Source organism: Seriola dumerili, unplaced genomic scaffold (assembly GCF_002260705.1).
Source record: "Seriola dumerili isolate Sdu_G_001 unplaced genomic scaffold, Sdu_1.0 BDQW01000088.1, whole genome shotgun sequence".
In the NCBI taxonomy this organism is placed as follows: domain Eukaryota; kingdom Metazoa; phylum Chordata; class Actinopteri; order Carangiformes; family Carangidae; genus Seriola; species Seriola dumerili.
The window spans coordinates 14317235-14341077 of record NW_019174343.1 but is presented as its reverse complement, the minus strand read 5'-3'; the positions used below and the strand labels follow the sequence as shown (position 1 = coordinate 14341077).

The 23843-nt window shown below is 42.1% G+C and overlaps 1 protein-coding gene across 1 annotated transcript in view; it reads right to left on the bottom strand.

Annotated features, from left to right (window-relative positions):
* LOC111221798 (inositol 1,4,5-trisphosphate receptor type 1-like) overlaps positions 1-23843 on the bottom strand; it is a 68424-nt gene that overhangs the window by 33178 nt on the left and 11403 nt on the right. Inside the window, exons 4-39 of the mRNA XM_022745366.1 lie at positions 19629-19738; positions 18900-18986; positions 18143-18301; positions 17184-17282; positions 16367-16450; positions 15588-15734; positions 15357-15452; positions 14968-15012; positions 13599-13753; positions 12415-12514; positions 11912-12072; positions 11673-11814; positions 11352-11510; positions 10961-11133; positions 10362-10481; positions 9896-10090; positions 9490-9741; positions 9247-9388; positions 8987-9140; positions 8656-8846; positions 8402-8534; positions 8261-8315; positions 8005-8170; positions 7130-7303; positions 6956-7030; positions 6694-6831; positions 6492-6617; positions 6207-6407; positions 5857-6108; positions 5438-5563; positions 5202-5330; positions 3666-3786; positions 3363-3547; positions 2584-2732; positions 2385-2496; positions 1722-1757 (exon numbers count right to left, since the gene is read on the bottom strand). Of these exons, the coding sequence (XP_022601087.1) occupies positions 1722-1757; positions 2385-2496; positions 2584-2732; positions 3363-3547; positions 3666-3786; positions 5202-5330; positions 5438-5563; positions 5857-6108; positions 6207-6407; positions 6492-6617; positions 6694-6831; positions 6956-7030; positions 7130-7303; positions 8005-8170; positions 8261-8315; positions 8402-8534; positions 8656-8846; positions 8987-9140; positions 9247-9388; positions 9490-9741; positions 9896-10090; positions 10362-10481; positions 10961-11133; positions 11352-11510; positions 11673-11814; positions 11912-12072; positions 12415-12514; positions 13599-13753; positions 14968-15012; positions 15357-15452; positions 15588-15734; positions 16367-16450; positions 17184-17282; positions 18143-18301; positions 18900-18986; positions 19629-19738 (4949 nt within the window). The remainder of the gene's footprint in view (positions 1-1721; positions 1758-2384; positions 2497-2583; positions 2733-3362; positions 3548-3665; positions 3787-5201; positions 5331-5437; positions 5564-5856; positions 6109-6206; positions 6408-6491; positions 6618-6693; positions 6832-6955; positions 7031-7129; positions 7304-8004; positions 8171-8260; positions 8316-8401; positions 8535-8655; positions 8847-8986; positions 9141-9246; positions 9389-9489; positions 9742-9895; positions 10091-10361; positions 10482-10960; positions 11134-11351; positions 11511-11672; positions 11815-11911; positions 12073-12414; positions 12515-13598; positions 13754-14967; positions 15013-15356; positions 15453-15587; positions 15735-16366; positions 16451-17183; positions 17283-18142; positions 18302-18899; positions 18987-19628; positions 19739-23843) is intronic.

The following is a 23843-nucleotide window of genomic DNA, read 5'->3' as shown; positions in this document are numbered from 1 at the left end:
AAACAAGCTTGCATATTCACCTTACGCTGTTCTGCTTCACTCAAAGGGCAACAGAGGAGACAAGAGCCAACTACGCACTTTCATATCACACCTACGCAAACATTCACAGCCGACTTCATTAAGTTTACACAGTGAGAGAGTGGGTGTGTGTTTGCATCCATGTGAGAAAGGGTGTGAGTGGAAGTGGGGACTATTTGGAGTAGTTGAGGAATTGTGTCACAGTGATTTAATGAGGCCAAAAGGGAAAGAGAGGGGACAATAAATATGAAGATTGGTGCACAGGGCGGGAGAAACAGGTTTCAACTCAACTGCCACTTATACATCAGAGCTGCTTTTCATGTGTAGACAGAAGAGAGATACAACACGCAACAGGTGTGTGTGGGGATCATCTCTCTCTCACACGCTCATGCAAATAGACCTCCACCCACCCCTTCACCCTCATGTTCACAACTTGCATTTATACACACACACACACACACACACACACACACACAAACACACACACACACAGGTGCGCACACGCACGCACGCACGCACGCACGCACAGCGCCACACCACACACAGCACACACACACACACACACACACACACACCACAGCACACACACACGGGCGTGCACATACACAGCAGCAGTGTGGGTAAACAGCTCCTCCACACTTTTATTGGCAATTACTGCTGAAGGTCACACATCAGCGGAGGGGCTGAGTTCCAGGAAAAAAAAAAAAGCCTGATTCTTATGTAACCTCAGCCCAGAGTTGGCAGGGGCCCAGGAATCGTGCAGCTTGCAGGCAAGGAAAACTAGGACACAGCCTCAATGACTGCCACAGCCCCTCACAGCCCCACACCTTCATTTATACCCACATGTACACAGCGCGCACACAGTCACAGTGCCCCCTATTGGTGCCTACAAAAGATACAAGGGAAACACCCTACGAAAAAGCTGAACATTGACTGAGACAGTACAACACCTACATGAAAAGAAAAGAGAGGGAAGTGGAAGTGAAATGGCTTTTATGGCTTTATTACTTTGATTTTTATTATCTATGTTATTTTTGTTAAACATGCACAAATATGGAACACCAACCTATATTCTATTAGGAGCTTGCTATCTTATTTGCTTTGTTTATGAGTCTTTCTTTTGTAATTCATATAAGCCTGTACTTGTTGACCTATCTTTTCACATCTGTTATCTGTTTCCATGCTGCATGTGTGAGTGCAAAATAATAAAATGTGAAAACTAGAATCAAAGTTAACATACTGTACGTCCCAAAATAACCTTTTCTTGATATGGTGACCACTTTGGCAAAAAAGTAGGGCATGTAAAAGTCCATGCTGAGGACTTTGAGCAGAAACACACACAGAACTGGCAGCTGGCCCAGCCAGCAAGTGACTCACTCACCTTGGAACCTGAAATAACACAACACTGTTGAGCAACATGCAGTCAGCCACAGCACACATCTCCCTATCTCTCTCTCTCCCTCTTTCTCACCATTTTCAGTTGATCTACACACTGTTTTATGGCAGATAGTGCAGCAGGTGTGGAAGACAGAACCGGCCTACCACTATTTGTTACCAGCTGTGCCTAGAGCCCCAGCTAACTACAGCACACAGCCACAGCAGCTGCTACAGTACAGTTACAGAACAACTACTAGTGTTACGCAGACATAACAGACAGGGGCTCAGCGGAACGAAGGCATGAATACAAGAAAAAGAGAAACAACCTTAGGCATATCCATCTCATCATCAAAGGCCCTGAGCTGAAAGAGAACAGAGGGTTGAAGGGGTTAGAAGGAGGAAGCTGAAGCAGAGGTCAATGATACAGCATGACATGTTAGTTTAGTGTCTGCTGAGGTGAACGTGACTGTAGGGACAAGCTGAGTCCCTTCAAAATAAGGGTACTCTTGGCAGTTAGTATATGTGTGTCTAATGTTGTTAAATCATATAATATATATATATATATATATATACGAATACGAATATTGTCATATATGAAAACATACTTTATATCTACATTATATATTGTTGTTTTCTACAATTATATATTGTTGTTTTTGTGTTTTGATTACCTCTGCATTTTCCATTCAATTAAAGTATTAAAGATTGGTCTTCTGGTGAAAAACAATTTAGTAAAAATATGAGCTGTAGGCTAAAAAAAAAAAAAAAAACCACAAAGCTCTTTTATTTAGTTCAGTTATTTAGTTCCTTAAAAGTTGACACCTTTCTCCTAATAGAAATTCTACATATACACAAAATCAATTAGAAAAAAATAGAGCAACAAAATTTCTAATATATTTCCAGTGATTGTATTTATACAATGCACAGTATATACTCAGTCATACCATGTTTGTGACAGTCGAGCATCTGCGCTTGGCAGCTTCTCCTACCTTCTCTCCGTAACCCCGGTCTTTTGTCATCATCTCTCGCAGCGTTTGCAGAACTTTGATGCACAGTCTCTCCTCATTTTCCTCCAGCAGCTGCTTGGTATGTTTGATCAGCCTGCACATGGACATTAGTTTCATAGGCCTCATTTTTAACCACACTTACTCATATGTCACTCATATGTGTGATATTTGTATTGCTTACTTGCATATGAAACCTCCGCTCTCACACTTCTTGCGTGAGTCTGTGTTTTCAGGGAAGAGCAGCTCTGGCCGATGCAGCACGTCCACCAGGACTGACAATTCAGCCTGGACAAGGGGACGGAGACGGTCCTCGAGAGCTGACACAATGTCCTACAGTCCAGCCAACAAAAACACCCTTAATGCTGTTAAATTTGAATGAAGAATAAACACACATATAGTACAATGGGAAAGTATTCAGACGCCTTCAATTTTTTCACATTTTGTTATGTTGCAGCCTCATGCTAAAATCTAAATCTGAATTTATTAAAAAGGAAAAACTTAAATGTAATTTATAATGTAATAATTTAGCTTAGGTGTCTCCCATTTCTCTTGATCATCTTTGAAATGGTTTCTACACCTTCATTGGAGTCCACCTGTGGTAAATTCAGCTGATTGGACATGATTTGGAAAGGCACACACCTAAGATCTCACAGATGATAATGCACATCGAGCAAAAACCAAGTCATGAGGTGTAAGTAACTGCCTGTAGAGATCAGAGACAGGATTGTGTCATGGCTGGTTTCCTCCAGCCATGACACACTTAGAATTTAGACCAATCAGCTCAATCTTGGTTTCATCAGACCAGAAAATCTTGTTTCTCACAGTCTGAGCGTCCTTTAGGTTGAGCTTTTTGGCAACTTTCTGAGGAGAGGTTTCCATCTGGCCACTCTGCCATAAAGTCCAGAAAAAAAAAAAGTGAAGGGGTCTGAACACTTTCTGAATGTCCTGTTCTTACTGTACCTGGAGCCTCTCGATAATGTTCCTGTAGTCCCGTGAAGCGGTCACCACAGAGTCTCTGCGAGCAGCGTTACGAGCAGAGAGTCTCCAGCTCATGGCCGTCTTCTGGACGATGTTGTTGGATTTCACAAACAGGTTGTTCACTTGATTGTCCAGGTCCACTGGGATGGCTATAGCTCTGCCTTTTGCTGCCAGGTACACACAAGCACACACACTGATTTAGACCTTAAAAGTATGGCCGTGTGAGACAGGATTTTTTTTTAGAAGTTGATGTGACTGCTGAGATGGGTACTGTATTGATCTTACCAACATCAGAGAGCACCTTTATACAGCTCTCAACAGAGCCCTTTTGGACTGGGATCAGCCAGTTACAATGGTAGACCCTGAACACTGCCTGCAACAGCTGCACAAAGACAGGCTGCCTGGTCTGAGAGGAGGATAAAAGAAAAAGGCAGAGTGGCTGCAGATTATTATATTTATCAGGCTGCAAGTAACTTCTCAAGTCATGAAAGACAGAAAAATGTTCTGTGACAAAATGAAAGATAACCATCCATCAGATGTCAGCACCAATGGTCTGGACCATTTGCGTTTTAGTACCATACACACACACACATACAGACACACACACACACCTCTGTGTGTCTATGATACAAGTGACAGCACCTGTAGTGAGACCAGCATGCGGACTCAGTGGTGATTTGCTACTTTTCCAAGAGACCCATCAATCCCTGAGCAGACATTTACCCAAATTGAGCACAGTGAAAATTACTTCTATTGTACTTCCTTGACAGATGGCTCACACATACATACAGCAAATAACAAGGTAACAAGGTAAAGACCCAACAAGACTCTCTAACACCCAGCTCTGTTTTCCCTGCTGAATTAAATTGCAACAAATACCTGAAATATTTTCCCCAACAGAGACGCCTGCAGCAGAGGATACAAGCAGTGAGGAAAATAAACATGCACAGAGGATAATCAACATGCATCATGCACATACTTCCAAAAACATCTTTATACATTTCAACGGTCAACTCTGGAGACATGTATAGCGCTCTACTTATATTTGCAAAGCAATGTCGTCTTGTTTGAGAAGAGTGTGAGATGATAGTTCAGAAGAGCTTTGGGAGCCGACTGAGAGGAGCATTATCGTTCGAACAAAGGACAGGTTATAAAGTTATTAACAGAGCATGAAAATATAGATTTTGTGAATAAAAGATTATTCCTATGAATCTTTGAAAGTTTGCTTATATTTTAAAAGGGGAACTTTGTTGTGTATCTACAATGGAATGACAACAGCAGGATGGCAACAATCACAACTAACTTTTAACTTAGTAATGTGCAATTTGCTCTACTAAAGCATAACTAATACAATTCTGGTTAAAACACACAAACAGGAAGAAAAGGGGAACATTCATTCTCCTTAACCACTCGCAATGATGTCGGTCAGAAGAAGACATTCTGAGAAACTTCACGGAAGCACTGATTCTATCTATTCTTAGGGAAGCATGTCGTATGAAAATCACTGTAGAGGATGATTTGATTGTGGAGTCAGGCTTTTCAGGGAGGAGTTTCTCTGAGGCGTCGCACTATTTGGTTAAAATTACACGGGGAAGCTAATACAATTCAATCTGTACTTACATTTTTTCTGATGGCCACCTAAAGCATTGACATGATTAACAGGATGGAAGTTACATGAAGATATCCGGAGAGATGAACCCCTGGTGCTCAACCATCTATCATCTGTCTCATTCAAAGCTACTGCTACTACATGCTTTTAAACTCCCTTTGCCAAGTGTTTCGCACAGCAGCTGTTGCTGTCATGTGGTTGCAATCACATACCTGCAGGCTGGTGCTCTGGTCAGAAAAGGGGGAACTGAAGAAAGTTGTCACGATGCTCATGACTGTCTCCGTCACATAGCGCTCCAGAATGGTGTCCGCATGCTTGCGATCACTTGTATTGTTGCACACCTGGAAAAGCCCAAAACATAACAAAATTTGCTCATCGTATTTTAGTCATTTTTTCTAATTTCCTGAGTGATGTTATCGTTTTCATAGAGCTGCTGCTTGTCCCTTACCCTGCAAATATCAACCAGGAAGTTCTCAAAGAGTTTCCACATGTGGTTGGAGGTGTAGATCTCCTTCATTTCCACCTCAGTGTCCACATAGCAGTGGTTCAGGAAGTTGATATAGGCGATCTTCACCTGCAAGGTTATGGTTAAGTTTAATGTAAAAAAAAAAAAAAAAAAAAACATGGCTCCAAGGTGGGAAAAATCATCAAACCATCAACAATGATTTTTCAATAGCGCTCAATGAATTCAACCTTTTCATTGCACAGTAGCCACACTGCAAAAGCTCCAAGGTTAAATATAAAGAGAATAAAAGGTGTTACGCAATAGTCCAGTTCTGTTGGGTGACTAACTGGCTAATTAACTGGCTACATGTTTTCAAACTGCTGCTCAATCCTCAGCACGTCTTTGCCTGAGGCTGCTCTCACCTCAGGGATGCAGTCCTCATGTGTTACCACCCGCACTATGTCATCCAGTGGTAACAGGGAGTTACACTTGATCTCTGTGTAGACGTTCTTGCCCTCAGTGCAGACAGCCAAGAGCTCCACCAGGTGAATGTGGTACATCAGAGGACTGTTTTCATCCATGCGGTCACGCTCTGATCTCATCATCTGGACCAGTGTCTGGAAGGAGGCGCGGTCATTGTAGAAGACCAAAACGTCTTCGCCAGCATTCACCAGCTGTGGGGAGAAACAAATATACACCATTACATCAGGGGCCTGTAGCCTAGCGGAAACACAAAGAGGCGGAAATGAACAGTGTGGCAACGAGGATTGACCTCTGCCATGACGATGTCTTGGCACTTCTTGATGAACTTGTTCTCCGCTTTGACAATAGTCTGCAGAAACTTGAGGTACTGGACGTTGCGGCCGTGTGTTTCAATGCAGTGGACAAAATGCTGAACCACGCGCTCATTGATCTCACTGCACAGCTGGAAGTTGTTCATGAAGATGTGCTGCATGGTGATAGCTTCTAAAATCTGGGCATAAGAAAAAAAGGGGAGATGCAATAAGACCAGAGATTTTTAGTACTGAGCGGTGTGTGATCTAGCATGACTGCTCACCCCTGGGTTGAGGAACAGATTGATGTGCTTGTGCAGCAGGGCTTGGTTCTGCTGGTTTCCTGCGCAGAAGTTCTGTAGGAACTGATGGGCAAGTTTCATGATGTCCTGCATCCGCAAATCTTCTCCCTGGAGGTGAAAATGGCTGATGTGAAGATCTGCCCGCTCGTACACTGAACAACGTTTCACTGAAAGCCACAGATACCTTCTCATAGGGGATCTGGAGGAGCTCGAGGACCACAGCATGAGCCCCCATGTTCCTCAAAAGCCTCTGCTGCTGTTTCTTGCTCTTCCTACCCGACAAACCTTCTTGGACGCACAGCCTGCTGAGCCGCAGCAGGATCTGACAGCGAAAAGTGAGAGAGAAGCAGAATGCAAGGAAGTGAGATTAAAATAAGCCTCTGCACCAGGGCTATACAACATAATCCGTGATACATATTAACTATACAAAGAGGCAAGATAGTTACCTCTTTCACCACTCGGTAGTTGTAACTGCTTGTACTTTCTGCTTTCTTTGGTTTGTCTGCGCCCCCAGACTCTCCCTGCAGAAAATCAGACACAGTGTATCAGAGAACAAAGCCTCTCTCTAGTTAAGATACTACAGTGTTGTTTGATTCTTTTGAATGTACAGCGTACTGCACCTTTTTATGGTCTGGCTCGGTGGACAGCCCGTCTCCCGCGTCCATGCCTTCATCTGGCCCCTGCCTCTTGTACACCCAGAGCTCAGACTTCTCTACAATAGAGCGCAGCTGGTCCAGGTCTGACTTTATTTGCTTGTAATTTTCCACATCTTGGCTGGTGACCAACAACTGGACCTATTGATGCGTACACTCAGCTATTATTTTACTAGGCACACCTGGCGAAAAAACGAATGCAGTCTAACACAACAATGCTGTAATAAATCCTCCCTCCATGAAGGTTGTAATGTTCAGTTTTTTTGTTTAAACTTGTCGTAGAGAAGTGTTGATTCAACTGTATGATTGTTCTTAAGACTGTGGTTTGTGGTGCTGTCGAGCTGTGTTGCATTATACTGACAGGTGTCTCTATTTTTTTTGTCTATGCCATTTATGTCAGCGCTGGTAGGCTCAGTAACAGGAACCACCTCTCTGTGTGAAGCATTACAGTTCGGCAGCATTAAAAACCTACATCCTCCAAAATGACCACAAAGTTGAATCAACACTTCTCTATAACAGTTTCAACAATTTTGGTTTATTGCAGAGCTGCATCAGTTTCAGATGGGTGTGCCTAATAAACTGGTAGCTGAGTGTTTATGTAGCAATTCGGAGTACGGAGCAGACAAACTGGAATGCCACTGTGAATGAATTTGCGTATACTGTATGTCACAGTTGCACAGAACAGTACCTCAATCTCTTGTTACGGATATATGAATATTAATATTTGAATATTTTCCATCTCTGCGAGTGAAGCACGAATAGTTGATGAGCTTATTTTGTATGAAAACAATCGAGTGCGCCTACGGGAATACAAATGGTTATTGTATGAGTTGTCAGGATACCTGCTTAAAAGCCTGCAGAACCTCCTGCCTTTGGCTGAAGTGCCTGAAGAGCAGATGCAGGGCTCTGGACACCAAAGGAGGATAGTCGTGCATGGTTAAGTGGAGGAGGACCCTCAAGAAGGTGCGACCACCATGATCGTCCAGGTCCAGTGGGGTGTTCTCTTCACTAAAATGGCATTGAAAAAAACACTCGCAATGACAACAACATCCTCTTTTGTGAGTCTTGTGAATCTTTCTTTGTCGAGACTGTTATTACCTTCCACCGAATATTCCCTCTGCCTGCTCCTCTATGTGTTCAAAATCCAAAGCCCCTGGAATCACAAAAATATATATATTTTTTTCGTCCATTTCATTGTCAACAACATTTGTATAAAATGAAGCCATATATTAATCTGACCTGGCATATTGTTTGGTCCCTCCGCTGCTCCAGTTAGAGATAATTCACTCTGGGAATTACTCTCATCAAACTCCCTCTTAAATATAGACAGCAGACAGGAGATCCTGTAGTCCAGGCGGACGTTCAGGATGAACTGCAGGACAGGATAGAAAACAACAGCGGGTTTATGGAAATATTTTGGAGGATGGAAGGACTGTTTCTGATGTACTGTATGCTGTAATGTGCATTTAAGTATATCCTTGCATGTCCCTCACCTGCAGGATCTCGATGATCTTGAGCTTGGTGTCCATGACCAGTATGTCCTGCTTCTCTGGTTCAGTCTGAGTCTTGACTGCGCCACCATTTGAGCTGTTGGTGGAAGTCGTGGGAAGGAAGCCTCCTCCTCTCAAGACAACCTGGGACATCAGCTCCCCGACACCATGAATAGACCTCATCACGTTACTGCCTGGAAACACACACACACACACACACACACACACACACACACACACACACACACACACACACACACACACACACACAGAGAGATCAGCTTCATGTGCATGAAATATTTGGACCTCCACTGACCACCCTGGGCATTCATACCTTTACTCTCATCTCCTTTGTCCAGTCTGTTGAAAGGGAGAATTGTGCTCACATGGACACAGTCTAGAATAGCCAGCAGGATCTTGGTTAGTCTCAACAGGTCACTGAAGTTGTAGAAACCAAAATAAATCAGGTTCCTGGCGAGATTTACCACCTAAACAAGGACGATGAATGCATTAAATTGGTTTGCCAATGTCAGCCTTATAATGTGACGATTATGATGTGAGTGGGATGATGTGTACAGAGTGAGTCTGACTGACCTCAAATGTGAGCTTGTTCTTCTCTTTGTCCGCAAAGGGGAAGCTCTGACATACCACATCTCTCAGGTAGTTCTCCACAAACTCCATCGTCTGCGAGAATCGCTCCTTAATTTCATCTTTGGATGTTCCATCATTGTCGTAGCTACAACAACACACAAAAACAACAAGAAGAACAAAATGTTGCTCACTACACAAGAGAGATATTCTACAATGAACATGTGGTAAATTTGTCCATCCGCTCACTCGTCAATGGCGATCTCTGAGGGGATCTCGGACCAGAGTCGTGCGTATTTGACAGGCGTAACCTGCTCCTGGGGGTCACGGTCTACGTGCATGTGCAGCATCATGCGACAGAAGGAGGCTCGCAGGTCATAGGGCAGGTCTTCGTCCGACATGCACCGCAGGATCAGGTCCACGTCCAGCTGGCCAGAGATCTTGTTGATCGCCAAATACTGGCGGTCCAAACACATTCTGGCAAACAGGTTCAGCTGGTACCTGTGGTGATATACACAGACTCAGGCAAGTTGTTTTACCCTCACGGGGGATCCATACAGTCATCAGCACCATAAGCTGACTCAGATAGGCGACTATCATTATCTCCTTTATCTCAAACAACCAAATGGAAAAACAAAGTCCAGTATCCTCTTACCTGTAGTAACTGATCACCTCCTGGTCCTCCTTCTGGCCCTCCTTTGCATCCTGGGCCAGCTCCCTGATGCTTTTACTGCGGATCTCTTTATTGCTGTCCTTCCAGAACAACCACACTTCCTCCTCATCTTCCTCCGACTCAATAGAGTTCTCCCCGAGCGGCGCACCCTCGATCTCAAATCTCGATAGCACCAGTCTGCAGAAAGAGTGGGTAAAGGAGGAGGAAAATAAAACAAATAAACTTTTTTTTTGTTATGCTGAGGGAAAACATTTGTGACAAAATTTCAACATAAGCATTGTTTAGTATTAAGATACAGAGACTACATCTTAGAAGCTGTTAAAAAAAAAAAAATGTACACACACCTTTACTAATACGGTGCCACCAGGACTGTAACTGACAATTATTTTCATTATTGATCTATCTATAAAACGCTATTTCCAGACCTACAGTAGTGAACAGTACTCACTTTGTTTCTATGAGGATGTCTGCGTTAGCTGGATCCAGCACTGCGTTACAGATGAGCTCCTGTGTCACAGGGATGGACTTATTCATTGACACACACAAGTCTGACAGGTAGTCCAAGAACCTGGACACACATGCACACACACACACACACACACACACACAAGATAAACGCAATTCAATCACCCATTTCACAAAAAAGAAAAAAAAACAAAAAACATTGTAAGATGAGCACCAGAGTCAGCCTGCAACTGTAACAACCTTCCAGAGTGAATAATGTATCAGTGGGTCATTTCAAACGGCCACACATTTCAATACACTTTTTATTTGATCACCAGGTTCAGAGATTTATGTTAAAAAATAAATGCCTTATTTGTCAGTTACTGGTTATGGTAGTTTACACTGTTATGCGTGCATTCATGTGCAGAGGATATACTGTGTGATCAGGACATTGCATGTGCATTATAATCAGGGTATAAAGATGCATTTAACACATTATCATTAAAATGATAAATTATTATCAAATGATTTTATCTTTGATTCTGTCTGTTAGCCAGGTCATCGTGTACTGTACGTGGTATACAGACAGACAGGCAGACCGACCTTGGCTCTCGGTTCTTGCGGACCAGGCTAACAAACGTGTCAATCTCTGCAGCTGTGATATGTTTCTCCAGCAGCTTGCGGTTGTTATGGAGCAGAGCTGTGATAGTGTCCTCTGCCAGGACATCATAGCCGATCTGTTTCTGCATGAAGCGAAACTGTTTTGCAATATACTCCTGCAGGATAGAGAGATAACCAGTCTGAGCAAAACAAGATGATAGAGCCATTACACTAGTACACCGTAATGTGTTTTAGAGAGAGTATCTTTCACTTACTGTTAGATTTACTCAAGGAAATATGGACTGTACCTTTCTACAAACTCCAGTGGCACGTACATGCCCATGTCATACAGTGCCAGTACACGTAGGGAAGAGTTTTAGGGCTGACAAACTACCTGGTTCTTGCGGTAGTCCTGCTGAGAATGACGTAAAACTCGGTAACACAGGCGGCAGATGTGTCTGAAGGGGGCATGACGCTGGTCAGCGAGCTCCTCCAGCCGTAACATGGGGCCATCCCCACTGTCTGTGAAGGGAGCCTGCAGCAGCTTGAAGATCTGAGTACACAGATAAGGTTGTGACAGTTGTAACCTTACTGAAGTTACAAAGATTAAAAGAGGGGGTTGAGGGGAGTTCAGTGAGGTTGAAACCAGTTCATGTTCAATGGAAAATGTCATCCACAGAGTGTGCTCAGAATGTTTGCTGTATTTAGACATCACCTGTTTGAGAATATTCTGTTCTCTCATGAGTTTCTGTCGTTCCCTGTTCGGTTTGTTGACCATGATCTCTAGAACGTCCTGCCCGTTGTTGGGAATGTCCACAACAAAGAACACCAGATCCTCCAGAAGCTTAGTAACCGCTCTGGTTGTACATGAAAACACACGGACACACAAAGAAATAATTTGTGACTATACTGTTTCCCGTTAACAAATTGGTAAGCTGGCACCACAACGCGTACCTCCGCTCATTCTGTGTGATGGTGCCTTTTTCCAGCTTTCCAGCAATGGAGGCCAACACTTTACTGGCATCATTGGCAAAGTCAAGGTCTCTCACTTCAGCCGGGGAGACAGGCACAATGGCAAAAGCCTCTTTGTCCTCTTTGAGTGCAGATGTGCCAATCTTGAATCAGAAAAGAAATGGACAACTTTGACATCTAGTAGAGAAATGTGTGATATTTTTGAGTATTCAAAAGTGGTCTTTGGCCATGGATAATGACACTTTATATTCAATTCTAAAACACCAACGATTTCACATCAGGGAGGAGGGTTTTGCACAGGTGCTTTTTCACCTGACAGCAGTTGGTTTAGATTTTTATTACTGGTGACTCATAAAAATCATATAATCCCAGACAGCAGCGCTTCACCTCAGCATCATGTACACACATGTGCACATGTAGTCGTGACAAAAGCTGCCACAGCTCACTAGTGATATACATGCTAATGCATATGAACTGTCACTCACACGCAGCATGACAGGTTTTTCCTCCTCCTTGTCAATTGGCTGGTTGGTGCTGTGAACCCATGTGTTGGTGCACAGGTGCCTGAGGCGCACATATGAGTTCCTGAGAACACATTTTATTCCAGTTATTACTGTTTGCATATTGTTTTCAGAACATAAATAAATACTGGACAGTACAGGCCGACTCGTGAAACAGGTAATGTTTGAAATGGCATATCAGCATCTTCAATTAAAGGTTTCCAATACTGCAAATAACTGCGAGCACAGAGCACTGTTCTTCTTCTTGAGTGTCCCTCAAATGTGCAGACATCCTTGCTACCAATCTATTTACATTATAGAATCAAATATAAACTCAAGCTGTCTGCACTCGTAACTCATGTTGCAAGATAGTCAGTGGCAGAATAAGTATTCAGATCTCCTACTTAAGTAAGAGCAGAAAAACTCTATTACAAGTTAAAAAAGATAATAATTGGGGTAAAAGTATACAAGGATTAACAACAAAATGCACTTAAAGTATTATTCTCAATCATCACACTCCTCCTCCGCAGACCCACTCATCACCTTACAAGAAGCACGACAGCTTTAACTTCAAGCTGCAGCAAGACCTGATGTGCTCACATGGACACATCACAGCTGTGTGAATTTACAACAGCTTCCTCTTCCCTGAGATACTCTAGTGAAAGTCACACTACTTCTTGTAAAATACTGTGAGCCTGTGCCATGTTTAATTTGTCACAGATGCACAAGAAATCCATATTTACTAGAAACAAGCAGAAACACATCTGCTCTCACCAACACATGCCAAAAAGCCTTATCTGTAGTTACTGCAATGTGTTAGTGTGAATATCCTCGCTTGCATCACCAGCATACACGAGAACTCCACCAGCATAACCCCCCTAACATGAGTAACAGTAAGTCAAACACTCTCTTAAATTAAAAAGCTTTAACACACGCACACACACACACACACACACACACACACACACACACACTAACCGTGGTTTATTGTTTTGCAACCATATGATGACGACTTAATATGCAATGGAAGTTCCCTACGTGCTGTGTGGTGATCAGTGGAAAGAGTGACGGACCAGGGAATAGACCATGTCCTTCTTTACAGTCATATCTGTAGTATCACGGGTCTGAGCTGGAAACACTTCACCAACATGTCGTTATGGCCTTCCTACCTGGGCACTAGTGAGTCTCCCCCTCTTAAGGTGGTGGGGTCGAGCTCAAATATGGAGGAAATGTCATTTCCATCAGGAACAGACACAAGGGTGTACATGACTTTGTCCTGGACATTTCTCAAACGGGCTCTTAAGGCTTCTTGCTCTGAGTCCAGCTGGAGGGAAAGGTCAAAAAACACAGTCTGATTAGAAATTTCCATCATGAAAAAACCTGTGTGTGTGTGTGTGTGTGTGTGTGTGTGTGTGTGTGTGTGTGTGTGTGTGTGTCTGTGTGTCAGGATCACCAGGGGTCAGGTATGTCACTGAGAAGGTTAACAATAATTACCGTGGAGAGATTTCTAGTAGCTAACTCAAGACAGGGAGGATGAAATGCAGCAGATGAGGGGATTTCTGTAATGGAGCACAACTACTCTTTTCTTTTGTTAGTTGAATTTTCCAAGTTAACTCTCACAGTCTTAATTCAATAAGCCAATAATGGTCGGCAGAAAAGACAAATGACAAAACGACTTCATCAAATCAGTCTTAGCTTCAAGTAGATTTCTAGACTAGACACAATTAAGAAAATATCTTGGTTAAGTTAGTTAGGCATTTCTATTTTCTTAATTTTGAGTCCTGTTTGCAAAAGGACTCAACTATAATGAAAATAGTCAGAACAATAACCTGGGGGCGGTTTTCGTTTGCCCAGGACCTCTGCCATACTCCACCTTATTTGGGTATATTTTTAGGTTTATTTGACTATGATTATTATATTTTACTGTAGTTGCAAGGCAGTAAGCTCAGGAGCAGACTGACTGAGAGCCAGTTCCCTTGTCACTGGCGCCTGGTGAGCAGATGTGAACACCTTCATGTTGAAAGCCACAGTCTGCTCATTGAGCAATGGGAGCAAAGGACTGATGCGCCATAACTGAAAGACGCATTCACAGTGCAAGGCTGCCATCTGCTGGTCACTGAAATGTCATTCCTTCTCACTCACAGTAAATACTACTACTGTAAAGTATAATGTATGATATATAACAAGGGACATGTTGTCTCCAAAGTCACAAACTCACAGTCTGGGAAAAAAACAATGCAGGGTGTCATCTGGGAGTTTGTTTGTGGGCAGTTGAAGCCATAGTTCAGAGAATTTTACCAAGGAGTTTACAAGTAACATTGTAAATACTGTTACTATTGTTTCCAGCGGTTTACCACACTTTGGCTTTACCACAGTAGTTAAATATTGTTGTTGTATTGAAGATAATGAATACATTCTGAAAAGTCATTTATTCAACACTTCTTGGAGATATATTATATGTTACAGGGTTATATATATTATATATATATAAATCTTAAACCCACTATGCAGACCAGTCTTTCAGTGTGGCTTACTTACTGAAGAGCGGGACTCCAGACACTCCTCTTCATACTCTGGATTCACCTGCAAAAACGCAAAGTGGTTCACCTCCTGCAATGAAAAGCTAGTCTCGATATTGTCTGGAGTTCATGTAACACGATCATTTAGTCTAAATTTCTTTGTCTTAAAAGCTGCTTCACAGTTAAGTAACTGTGTGAAATAAACAGTGAATATTCTATTCTGCCTCTTTTTCTCAACATTTTTTTCAATGTAAAGACCATAAGCAACAACGATAGTTCCTAAAATATATCTATATACTGTATAGTGGGGTCCCATTCAAGTGAATATACAATATAATGATATAAATGTATTTGGTTAAATCGATTTGATTGATTTTTTCCTTGTTCCAGTGTCTGCGGTGGACTAACCTCTGCAGCCAGGTAGTGTCCAGTGGCCAAGTGTTTGAACCTGAACAGGCTGTTCCAGTATCCTGCCCCCCCTCGACACGGATCATGCTGCACAACCTGATACCGGAGCACACAGCGGTAAAATGTTACACCAGCGCTGATATAAGGAAGTGCTGGGAAACACTCTCGCAGTTTTTATGTTTACTGCTGTACACAATCAGCAAAACCAACTCCAAAAATATTCCTCCTCACCTCGATCTCCCATAGGGCTTTGCTGCTTGTTGCCGAGGTAGCTGACTGCCGTCCAGTAGTGCGAAGAAAAACATACTGTTTTCTTCTGTGATCATCACATGTGAGGAATTTCTCCTGTTCTGCATGAAATAACCGTACCACATCGCCCTGGAAAGAAGAAGAAGAAGAAGAAGATTTGTTACTGTCAGTATTCACCTTCACCTTAAAACCAACTTATAGGTCTGAGGCATACATTTTAAAAAGCTAATATTTATTCTAGCAGGTCTACAGCAAGTTTCATATTCCACAAAATACATTCCCTGTAATAAAGCAGAACCTATTCTAATTGATATTCACTCCCCACTGAAAGTTAGACGTTTGTAGACAATCAATGTGGTCTGACACCAGTTTCACTCGCTCGATTAATAGCTAAAGATTAGTCTGGTACATTCACAGTTTTTGTCAAACACTTTGGAGGAGCACTTTTGCTGCTGCAGTTGGCGTAACAAGCTGCTGAATAACCAATAAAACAGTCTCATTTGTAAACATTCAGCTCTTAATGAGGGTCATTAAGCAGCACCTGCAGATGGAAAAACTTTTTTTTTTTCATTGAGACAAAATGGCAAGTTAGTTCTCTCATGAGTGATTTCAGTTGTGCTGTATTGGACCTACTTTATCTGAGAAAAAGACATCTCTATCTGTTGTACTGACTATAAAATGTGTTTTGTGTCATGTAATGCTCTACTAAACAGATAGGTCTGTATATAATGTGTTTGTTTGGTAGCTGCTGTGAGACAAACCCCTTTAAGGATGATCTCCTGATTGTCGCTCCACTTCATGAACAAGACAATCTTCCAGCTGGTGTTACAGTTGACCGAGTTCACCTGAAAAACATACAAACAATTTGACGTGACTGTAGCTACGATCTCCTGGCAGCGTTCCTGCACAGTGGGAACATTGACACAACACTGCAAAAGTTCAAGGGATGGCTTTGTGTTTGTGGAGTTTAATGCTTTTCCTCATCCTGTAAACACAGACTAAGTTACTCATGACTCTTCTTTATAAACTGTTCTACACATCAATGTCTTGTCTAACTCGACCAAATGTGAATTTAAGTACATATTTATAGTATTTATTATGCATATTTATTAAGAACTTAAAACTTTTTACATGCACAATAACTAAGGCAGCAGAAACAGTAATTTAACAACTGCAGTGTTAGGATTGACTACTGCATGTCAATCCAGAACTGAAAAAGATTTGTAACTTGGTTCCTTTGCTACTTGATGACATGCATCATTTTTAGCTTATATTCTTACCATGTGACATATGTCACTGTTGGTAAACAGGAAAAATGAGTAATGTTGTTAAGTAACCCAGAGCAGTCTAGTGTTATGAGAGAGAAACAATCCACCAGATGCTGTGTTAGCGTTAGCCTGCTGCTTAACTGTGCTGAATCAGGAGGACAGAGGAACAATCCCTTACTGTTTCTTATCAGGCAGCTAATAACCAAGCAGAGATTATGAGGAAAAAGAAGCTATAATTAGATTCTGAACAGCAGAAACTCCCACAGAAGCATCTAAGGAGTGAAGACGAGTTGCACTGGCTCAGCCAAACCTCATTGCATCCTGGATTGTCCACGAGCTGGTGTGTGCTGGCATGGAGTGGCTGACCAGCGTTCACAGGGTTCAGCACCACTTTGTCCCCGATCACCACCTGCCATCACAAAATGAAACACAAAAATGTGAAACATAAAAGAACAAACGTTATACTTTGTAGTCCTGGCACAAGCAGAGCAGCCGACTGTAAGGTGGGGATTAGGTGGAACGGCAGGAAGCCATCAGGACCCTGATGTTTCATGAAAACACTCTCGTCTTGTGCATTTTATTTTACTGAGTTTTACTTAAGTGTATTCAATGATTTTTTTCAAAAGATTTACTTTTATTTAGGCAGTGGGTACTGAAAGGAAGCACCAACTGTACATCTTCTCTAAGGACACTGCAACACATTCATCATATACGCAACTTTGAATCTCTGACATGCATGTAGGCAATTATAAGTGAACCTCAGTATCCATCCGCATGTCATTGTCTTCTCGCTATTTTCAGCAGGTAAGGACTGACTCAAGTTTTATTTTTGTGCAGGGCCTGCTGCTTAGGCCTCACGCCATACCTACTCTGAGAAGAGCTTAGTAGAAAGGCTCGGCCTCTGCCATGGTTCATTTTGTCCTTGGGCACCGGCCCACTACTTCCTGCTGCAGGGAAGAAGAGCGGTTGCCAACAAGAGCTTTGTGACCAGGTAAACACCAATTGGGTGTTGGCACAGCTCCATCCCGGGATAGATGTGATTGGATACATGCCTCAGAATGGGGATCAGGGTGGCAAAGAAGACCTGTGCCCTCGGTGTCTGCACCTTGATCCTGCAGCTTTGACCTTATAGTACTAATTTACTACTGTAAGTGCAAATTAGTAACTCCGCTATAATAAAAAAAAAATAACATCAGCAATTGTATTTTGAATGACAAATACAGTATGGCATGCCCACAATGCACCATACTTATACAAATGATGACTCACGCTGTCCCCAATTGAGCGTAGTTTGTAGAAGGGCTGTATGTAAAACCAGGAGCCCTCATTTCCAGCAGTGTCTAACATCACCCTCATGGCATTCTTCTCTAGGAGCGCGGGCAGACGCTTGTTCACCGTCAGGTATTTATTGCTCTTCAGGTGGAGGAGCTGAGCAGTGACAATATACAGTGGGAGAAAAGACAACAAGACACATAAATTCATTAGACACACTGAAATCTAAAGTGAGGAAGAAGTGCTGCTAATGGTGTGCTGACTACAAGAAAGCAGCTTGTATTTGAGACGCCTGCTAAGTAGTGTCATTCTGTGATGAGTCACAGCGATTTCACTGAAATTCATCTTCTTACTATATATACTGTGGGCAATTTATTGATTTTTGTGGTTTATATAAAGAGTGTGCATATGCGTGCACGTGCATGTTGTTGAAGTATAGCTGCTTTTGTTTCATTATTAGTGTGTCTTAGGAGGCAGCTTCAAGTATTCTCTGTTCAGGATGTATTAGAGGGTATACTTTATTATATGTATTTTATTTGTTGGGGCGGTAATACTGGTTTGCTTTTATTTAAGAGTTAATATTGGGGAACATGCTAAAGGTGCACTCAGGCTGAGGCGTGAGGTGTTTGAGAATTTCCTCCATCGCTGGCTTATTTCAGGGTAATCTCATTTTAATCAAAAACTCTGTGGTAGTCTCAACAAAGTTTATCAGAATAAATACCAAGCAGATGATTTCTACATCTGAAAAACAAACCTGAATAACATTCCCGTACTGAATTACTGTTCCAAGTAGTTTTTTGTTTTCAGAGTCGTTCTGCTTCTTCTCCAGGTCAGCTGCATGCTGTGAAGCAACGGACACATAAAAGAGGTGTGTTTTAAAAAATGAAAACAGAGCACCTCACACAACAATTTTCACTGATACCACTTAAACACAGTCATTTGGTGAGAAGTAATCTGATTGGTTTGCTGAGCAACAGAGTAGTAATGTTCTCAGCCAAAAGAAATTACACTTCAACAGAGGAGCTTCAACTGAAAACTCTGGCTCACATCTCCATAGAAACGAACAAGAGATTGTAATCTTCCATTTTATGACTGTGTGGCCAGATAGCAGATTGCTTTAAATGGTATTGCACCACAGCAGAAAGAGAGAAAGGAGAGTGTAGAGGGCAGAAAGGTAGGACAGTAGGAGTGAGATGTCTATAAAAGGACTTTAAAATTCTACCTCAGAAAATATACATAATCCCTTTGAAACCTGCTGTTAAGATGTGCACAGCATCAACATTTCTTTACATTCACTGTGCAGCCATGCTTTCAGTTTCATTCAAATCGAAACTGCAAAATAAAAATGTAAACTTTTGAAGAAGTTCGCCTTCTCTAACTCTGTTCCCTTTCTTCACCCTGCGAGCCTCGAGGACAGGTCTGTGTGTATCGCTCTGGTCTGTGGTGACTCGCCGGGAGGTGATTATGTCGTCACTTGACTTACATGGAGCTTGTTGAGGAGCACTGTGTCGGTGTTCCCTCCAGGCTTCGCTGCTTTCCAGAACTGCTTCTGGGCTGAGTAGCGGTTCATAGGGCACAGTCTGAACAGACAGTCTGCACAGAGAGAAAGAGACAGAAATAAATACAGACAAAGATTCATCTATAGATATGGAGATATGTGGAGAGAGAGAGAGAGAGAAAGAAAGACACACTGTAGAGGAAGACGGACAGATGTTAGAATAGATTGGTACATACAGAGAGTCAGAGAGAAAAAAAGAGACATAAACAGACATAGAAAGATACAGTGCCAAGAAAAAGTAAGTAAACTGTTTGGGATTACCTCCATTTATGTATATATTTGTCCTAAAATATGGTCAGATCTTCATTCAAGTTACAATTATGAACAAACACAATCTATTCTAACTAATAACACACACATGATTGTATTGTTCTTGTCCATATTGAAAACATCAAACATTCACAGTGTAGGTTGGAATGAGATGTTACCCCCCTCAGCTAATGACACTAACAAAAGCTAATTAGAGTCAGGAGTTATCAAACCTGCAGTCCCGTCAATGAAACCAGATTGGAAGTGTGGGTTCAAGCTACTTAATGAATTATAAAAAACACTCAAACAGTTTCAGTTTGCTGTTCACAAGAAACATCTGCTGATGTGAAACATCCCTTGCAAAAAAAAAAAAAAAGATCTCAGAAGATTTAGGATCAAGAATCGTTAATTTGCATAAAGCTGAAGCGGTCACAAAGTCATCTCAAAGATTTTAGATATTCATCAGTGCACAGTTGGACAAACTGTCTATAAATGGAAAAGTTTTAGCTCTGCGGCTACTCTCCCTGGAAGTGAGCGTCCAGCTAAGACGACTCCAAAGGCAAAAGCCAGAATGATCAGAAATCTGAAAGAACCTCAGAGTAACAGCTAAAGGCTCGAAGGAATCATTGGAGCTGGTTAACATCTCTGTTCATGAGTCTACCATACACAGATGCACGGCTGCATATGGTGTTCTGCCATGGACACCATGGAAGAAGCTCTCCAAAAAAGCGTTGCCTGCACTCACACAACACTATCGGGAGAAATGTTTTATTGATTGAGGAAACTATGGTTGAATTGTCTGGGAAGAATATGCAGCACTATGTATGGCGCTGTATGTCGACATGAAAACATCATCCCAAAAGGTAAAGTACAGAGGAGGGAGCATCATGATTTGGGGCTTTGCAGCCTCGGGGCCTGGACAGCTCGCCATCATCACAGGGAAAATGGATTCCCAAGTTTATCAAGGTATCTTACAGGATAATGTCAGTGGGGCTGTAAACCTGCTGAAGCTTAGTAGAAACTGGGCGATGCAGCAGGACAATGAGCCTAAATATCACAAGTAAATGTACAACAGAAAATCCACCTGCTGGAGTGGCTGAGTCAGAGCCCAGACCTTCATCCAGTGGAGATGCTGTGGAATGACATGAAGAGAAATATCATCCCTAAAAGAGACATCCTAAGAATATGTCTCAGCTGAAGCAGTTCTACAAGGAAGACTGGTTTAAAATTCCTCCTGAACATTGAGCAGGTCTGATCAGCAGCTACTGGAAGAGCTCGTTTCACATTATTGGTGTCAAAGGATGTTCGACCAGTTATTAAATTCAGTTCACCTACTATTTATTTCCACCAGCATTGTGAATGTTGAATGGCTGTGCTCAATAAAGACACAAAAGATAAGAATTGTCCGTGTTATTACGTTAGGCAAACGGTGTTTGCCCAGAGATGAAGATCAAATCACATTTTATGACCAATTCACACAGAAAGGTCATTCCAAAGGGTTGGCATACCTACACTGTAAATACTTACACAATATATGGAAATATATTAATACGCTCTGAGTGAAACCTGGAGAGGACAGCACTACAGTGTGGGAAACACGTCACAGCCACAGCTAAACATAAAACCAACAGACACTAAAGGTCTGAGTTTCTAAAACAAGTTGAAAGAAAACATAAAAAAAAAAAACACAAAACCCACAGTTTAACAAAAGATTTTTTTTTTTTTTAAATACATGACAGGATTAACTGAATAAATGACACCTTTTTGACATGTCTGGTGATATATTCAAAGACTTGAGGAGCAAAAAATATAAACACACACTGTTTCCACGCACTCTTCTCTGAGCATCTGTGTGTGCTTGCACTTCAAACACAGATCCATAATTGTCCTGAATGAAGATCAAAGGCCTTTGTCAGTTTCAAGGAGGAGTGATGAGGGACAGGAAAGCATGTACATATGTGTGTGCGTGTCTGTGTGTGTGTGTGTGTGTGTTGTGACAGAGCAATAAGTTGCGGTCAGTCAGAGTCAGCGTTTGTAACCACAGCAACAATGAGACGCTACTGTCGTCAGCAGACTCTGATTGTGCTGCTCATTTTCATAGATAGTGTAGAAACTCGACAGGAGGAAAAAAAACAGCCCCTCCATTTGCATGTGGATACAATTTTAGCATGACAGAGTTCCTCTTTAGTCCCAGAAGAGTTCCTCTTCTGTGACAAGCTGCACAACGACTGCAACTGAAGCACACAGAGACTTTTACAGTCGCTGAAAGCTCAGTTTTCAGTAAACCAATACGCATGAGCTAGTGTGACAAATTTCCCTACAGAGTTAATCTTCTGTCCACCAGCAACTCCTCCCTCTGTGTCCTGGCTTTCCTCTGGCTTCACCTCTCATCAGACCGAAGCTCTCTTTTCTGAGAAGGCGAAAAGAGGAGAAAAAAGAAAAATCTGTCCATCCTTCCCTCATTCTCTCTCTCTTTCTCCCCTCCTGCTATAGCCACAGTAACATGACCAAATAAGGCCAGCCAAGAGAAGGGGAGTGGGATGACAGAGGGAGAGAGAAGAGGGTGGGGACTCCCTATCTTCCCCCCTCGATATTCTATCATCCCTCCTTCTCTTTCTGAATTCCTCTAACCATTTCATGCACTATTCTCTCCCTCAGAGTAAATGGTCTCTATCTCCCAAATCTTCCTCTTGCCCCCCCTCAACCCCTCACATCAGATATGGTTTACTTTAGCTTGACCCAAAATACGGTTAGAAAAGCAAAGAAAAGGAAGTGAAAGAAAAGTGTGGACAACAGGAAGTAAAGAGAGTAAAAGAATGTGAATCAGACAAAGAGAGAGAGAGAGAGAGAGAGAGAGAGAGAGAGAGGGAGGACAGAGAGATGGTGAGACCTTGAACTATTCGCTGCTGTAAATGGAGTAAATGTGTATTTCTGTTCACACAAGTACATAAAAATAAAAAAGTTGTTAAGTTCACACCAGAACTGGATCAAGCTTGCAAGTGTAAAAGCCAAATGAAAATGAACACACGTCGACTGGAAGCTCCTGTCTGACGAGCGAGCTGCCCTATAATTTGATAAAGCCATTTTACAAGTAATCTCAACTCACAATCACAACATGTAAATATGAGTGTCATGTGTGACAGATGATCAGCTCGCATTGGTTTGCCTTTAATCACAGTCAGCTGGGAAACATGTCAGCTAAGTAATACTGATATCTGGAGTGAGGATTCCTTGTTGGGTCACTGTGCAGGAGAAGTGGTGGGACTAGTCCAGAGGGTAGAAAACTCAGTGATTCATTAACATCCCTGCAAATGAAAACACTCTTTTACAACTGGAACCCCCGCCGCATACATGTGACTTTATTCAGCTCTGAAATATCTATTTGAAGTCAGAAACAAAACTATCTTTGATACTGGCTGCCCCATGTACACTAACCTAATATAATGTAGCATGCTGGTAAGAAAAACAAAAAGATAAATATACTGAAATATCACCTTTAGCTGCCAGCAGGTTTTTTCAAGTCACAAGCCTTATATGCAAAATGCAAGCCAAATGAAAGTCCCTCAGTTCTCTGAATGTTGACTATTAAAATAAAAGTGCACAAGCACATTTTTCTCAAAACTGTGTTTATAGTATTTTTACAGTGCTAATATAAAGTCCTTCCATTGCGTAAGCCTAAAAACTAAGCCTTTAAAGCCAAGGTGGACATTTATTCACTTTCTGGCCAAGAAGAAGACCAACATCACTCTCATGTCTGTTAGTTAAATATGAAGCTACAGCCAATAGCCACTTAGCTTATCTTAGCACTTGGACTGGAAACAAGGGGAAACAGTTAGTCTGGCCCTGTCTGAGGGTAACAAAATCCACTTCCCAGCACCTGTAAAGCTAATT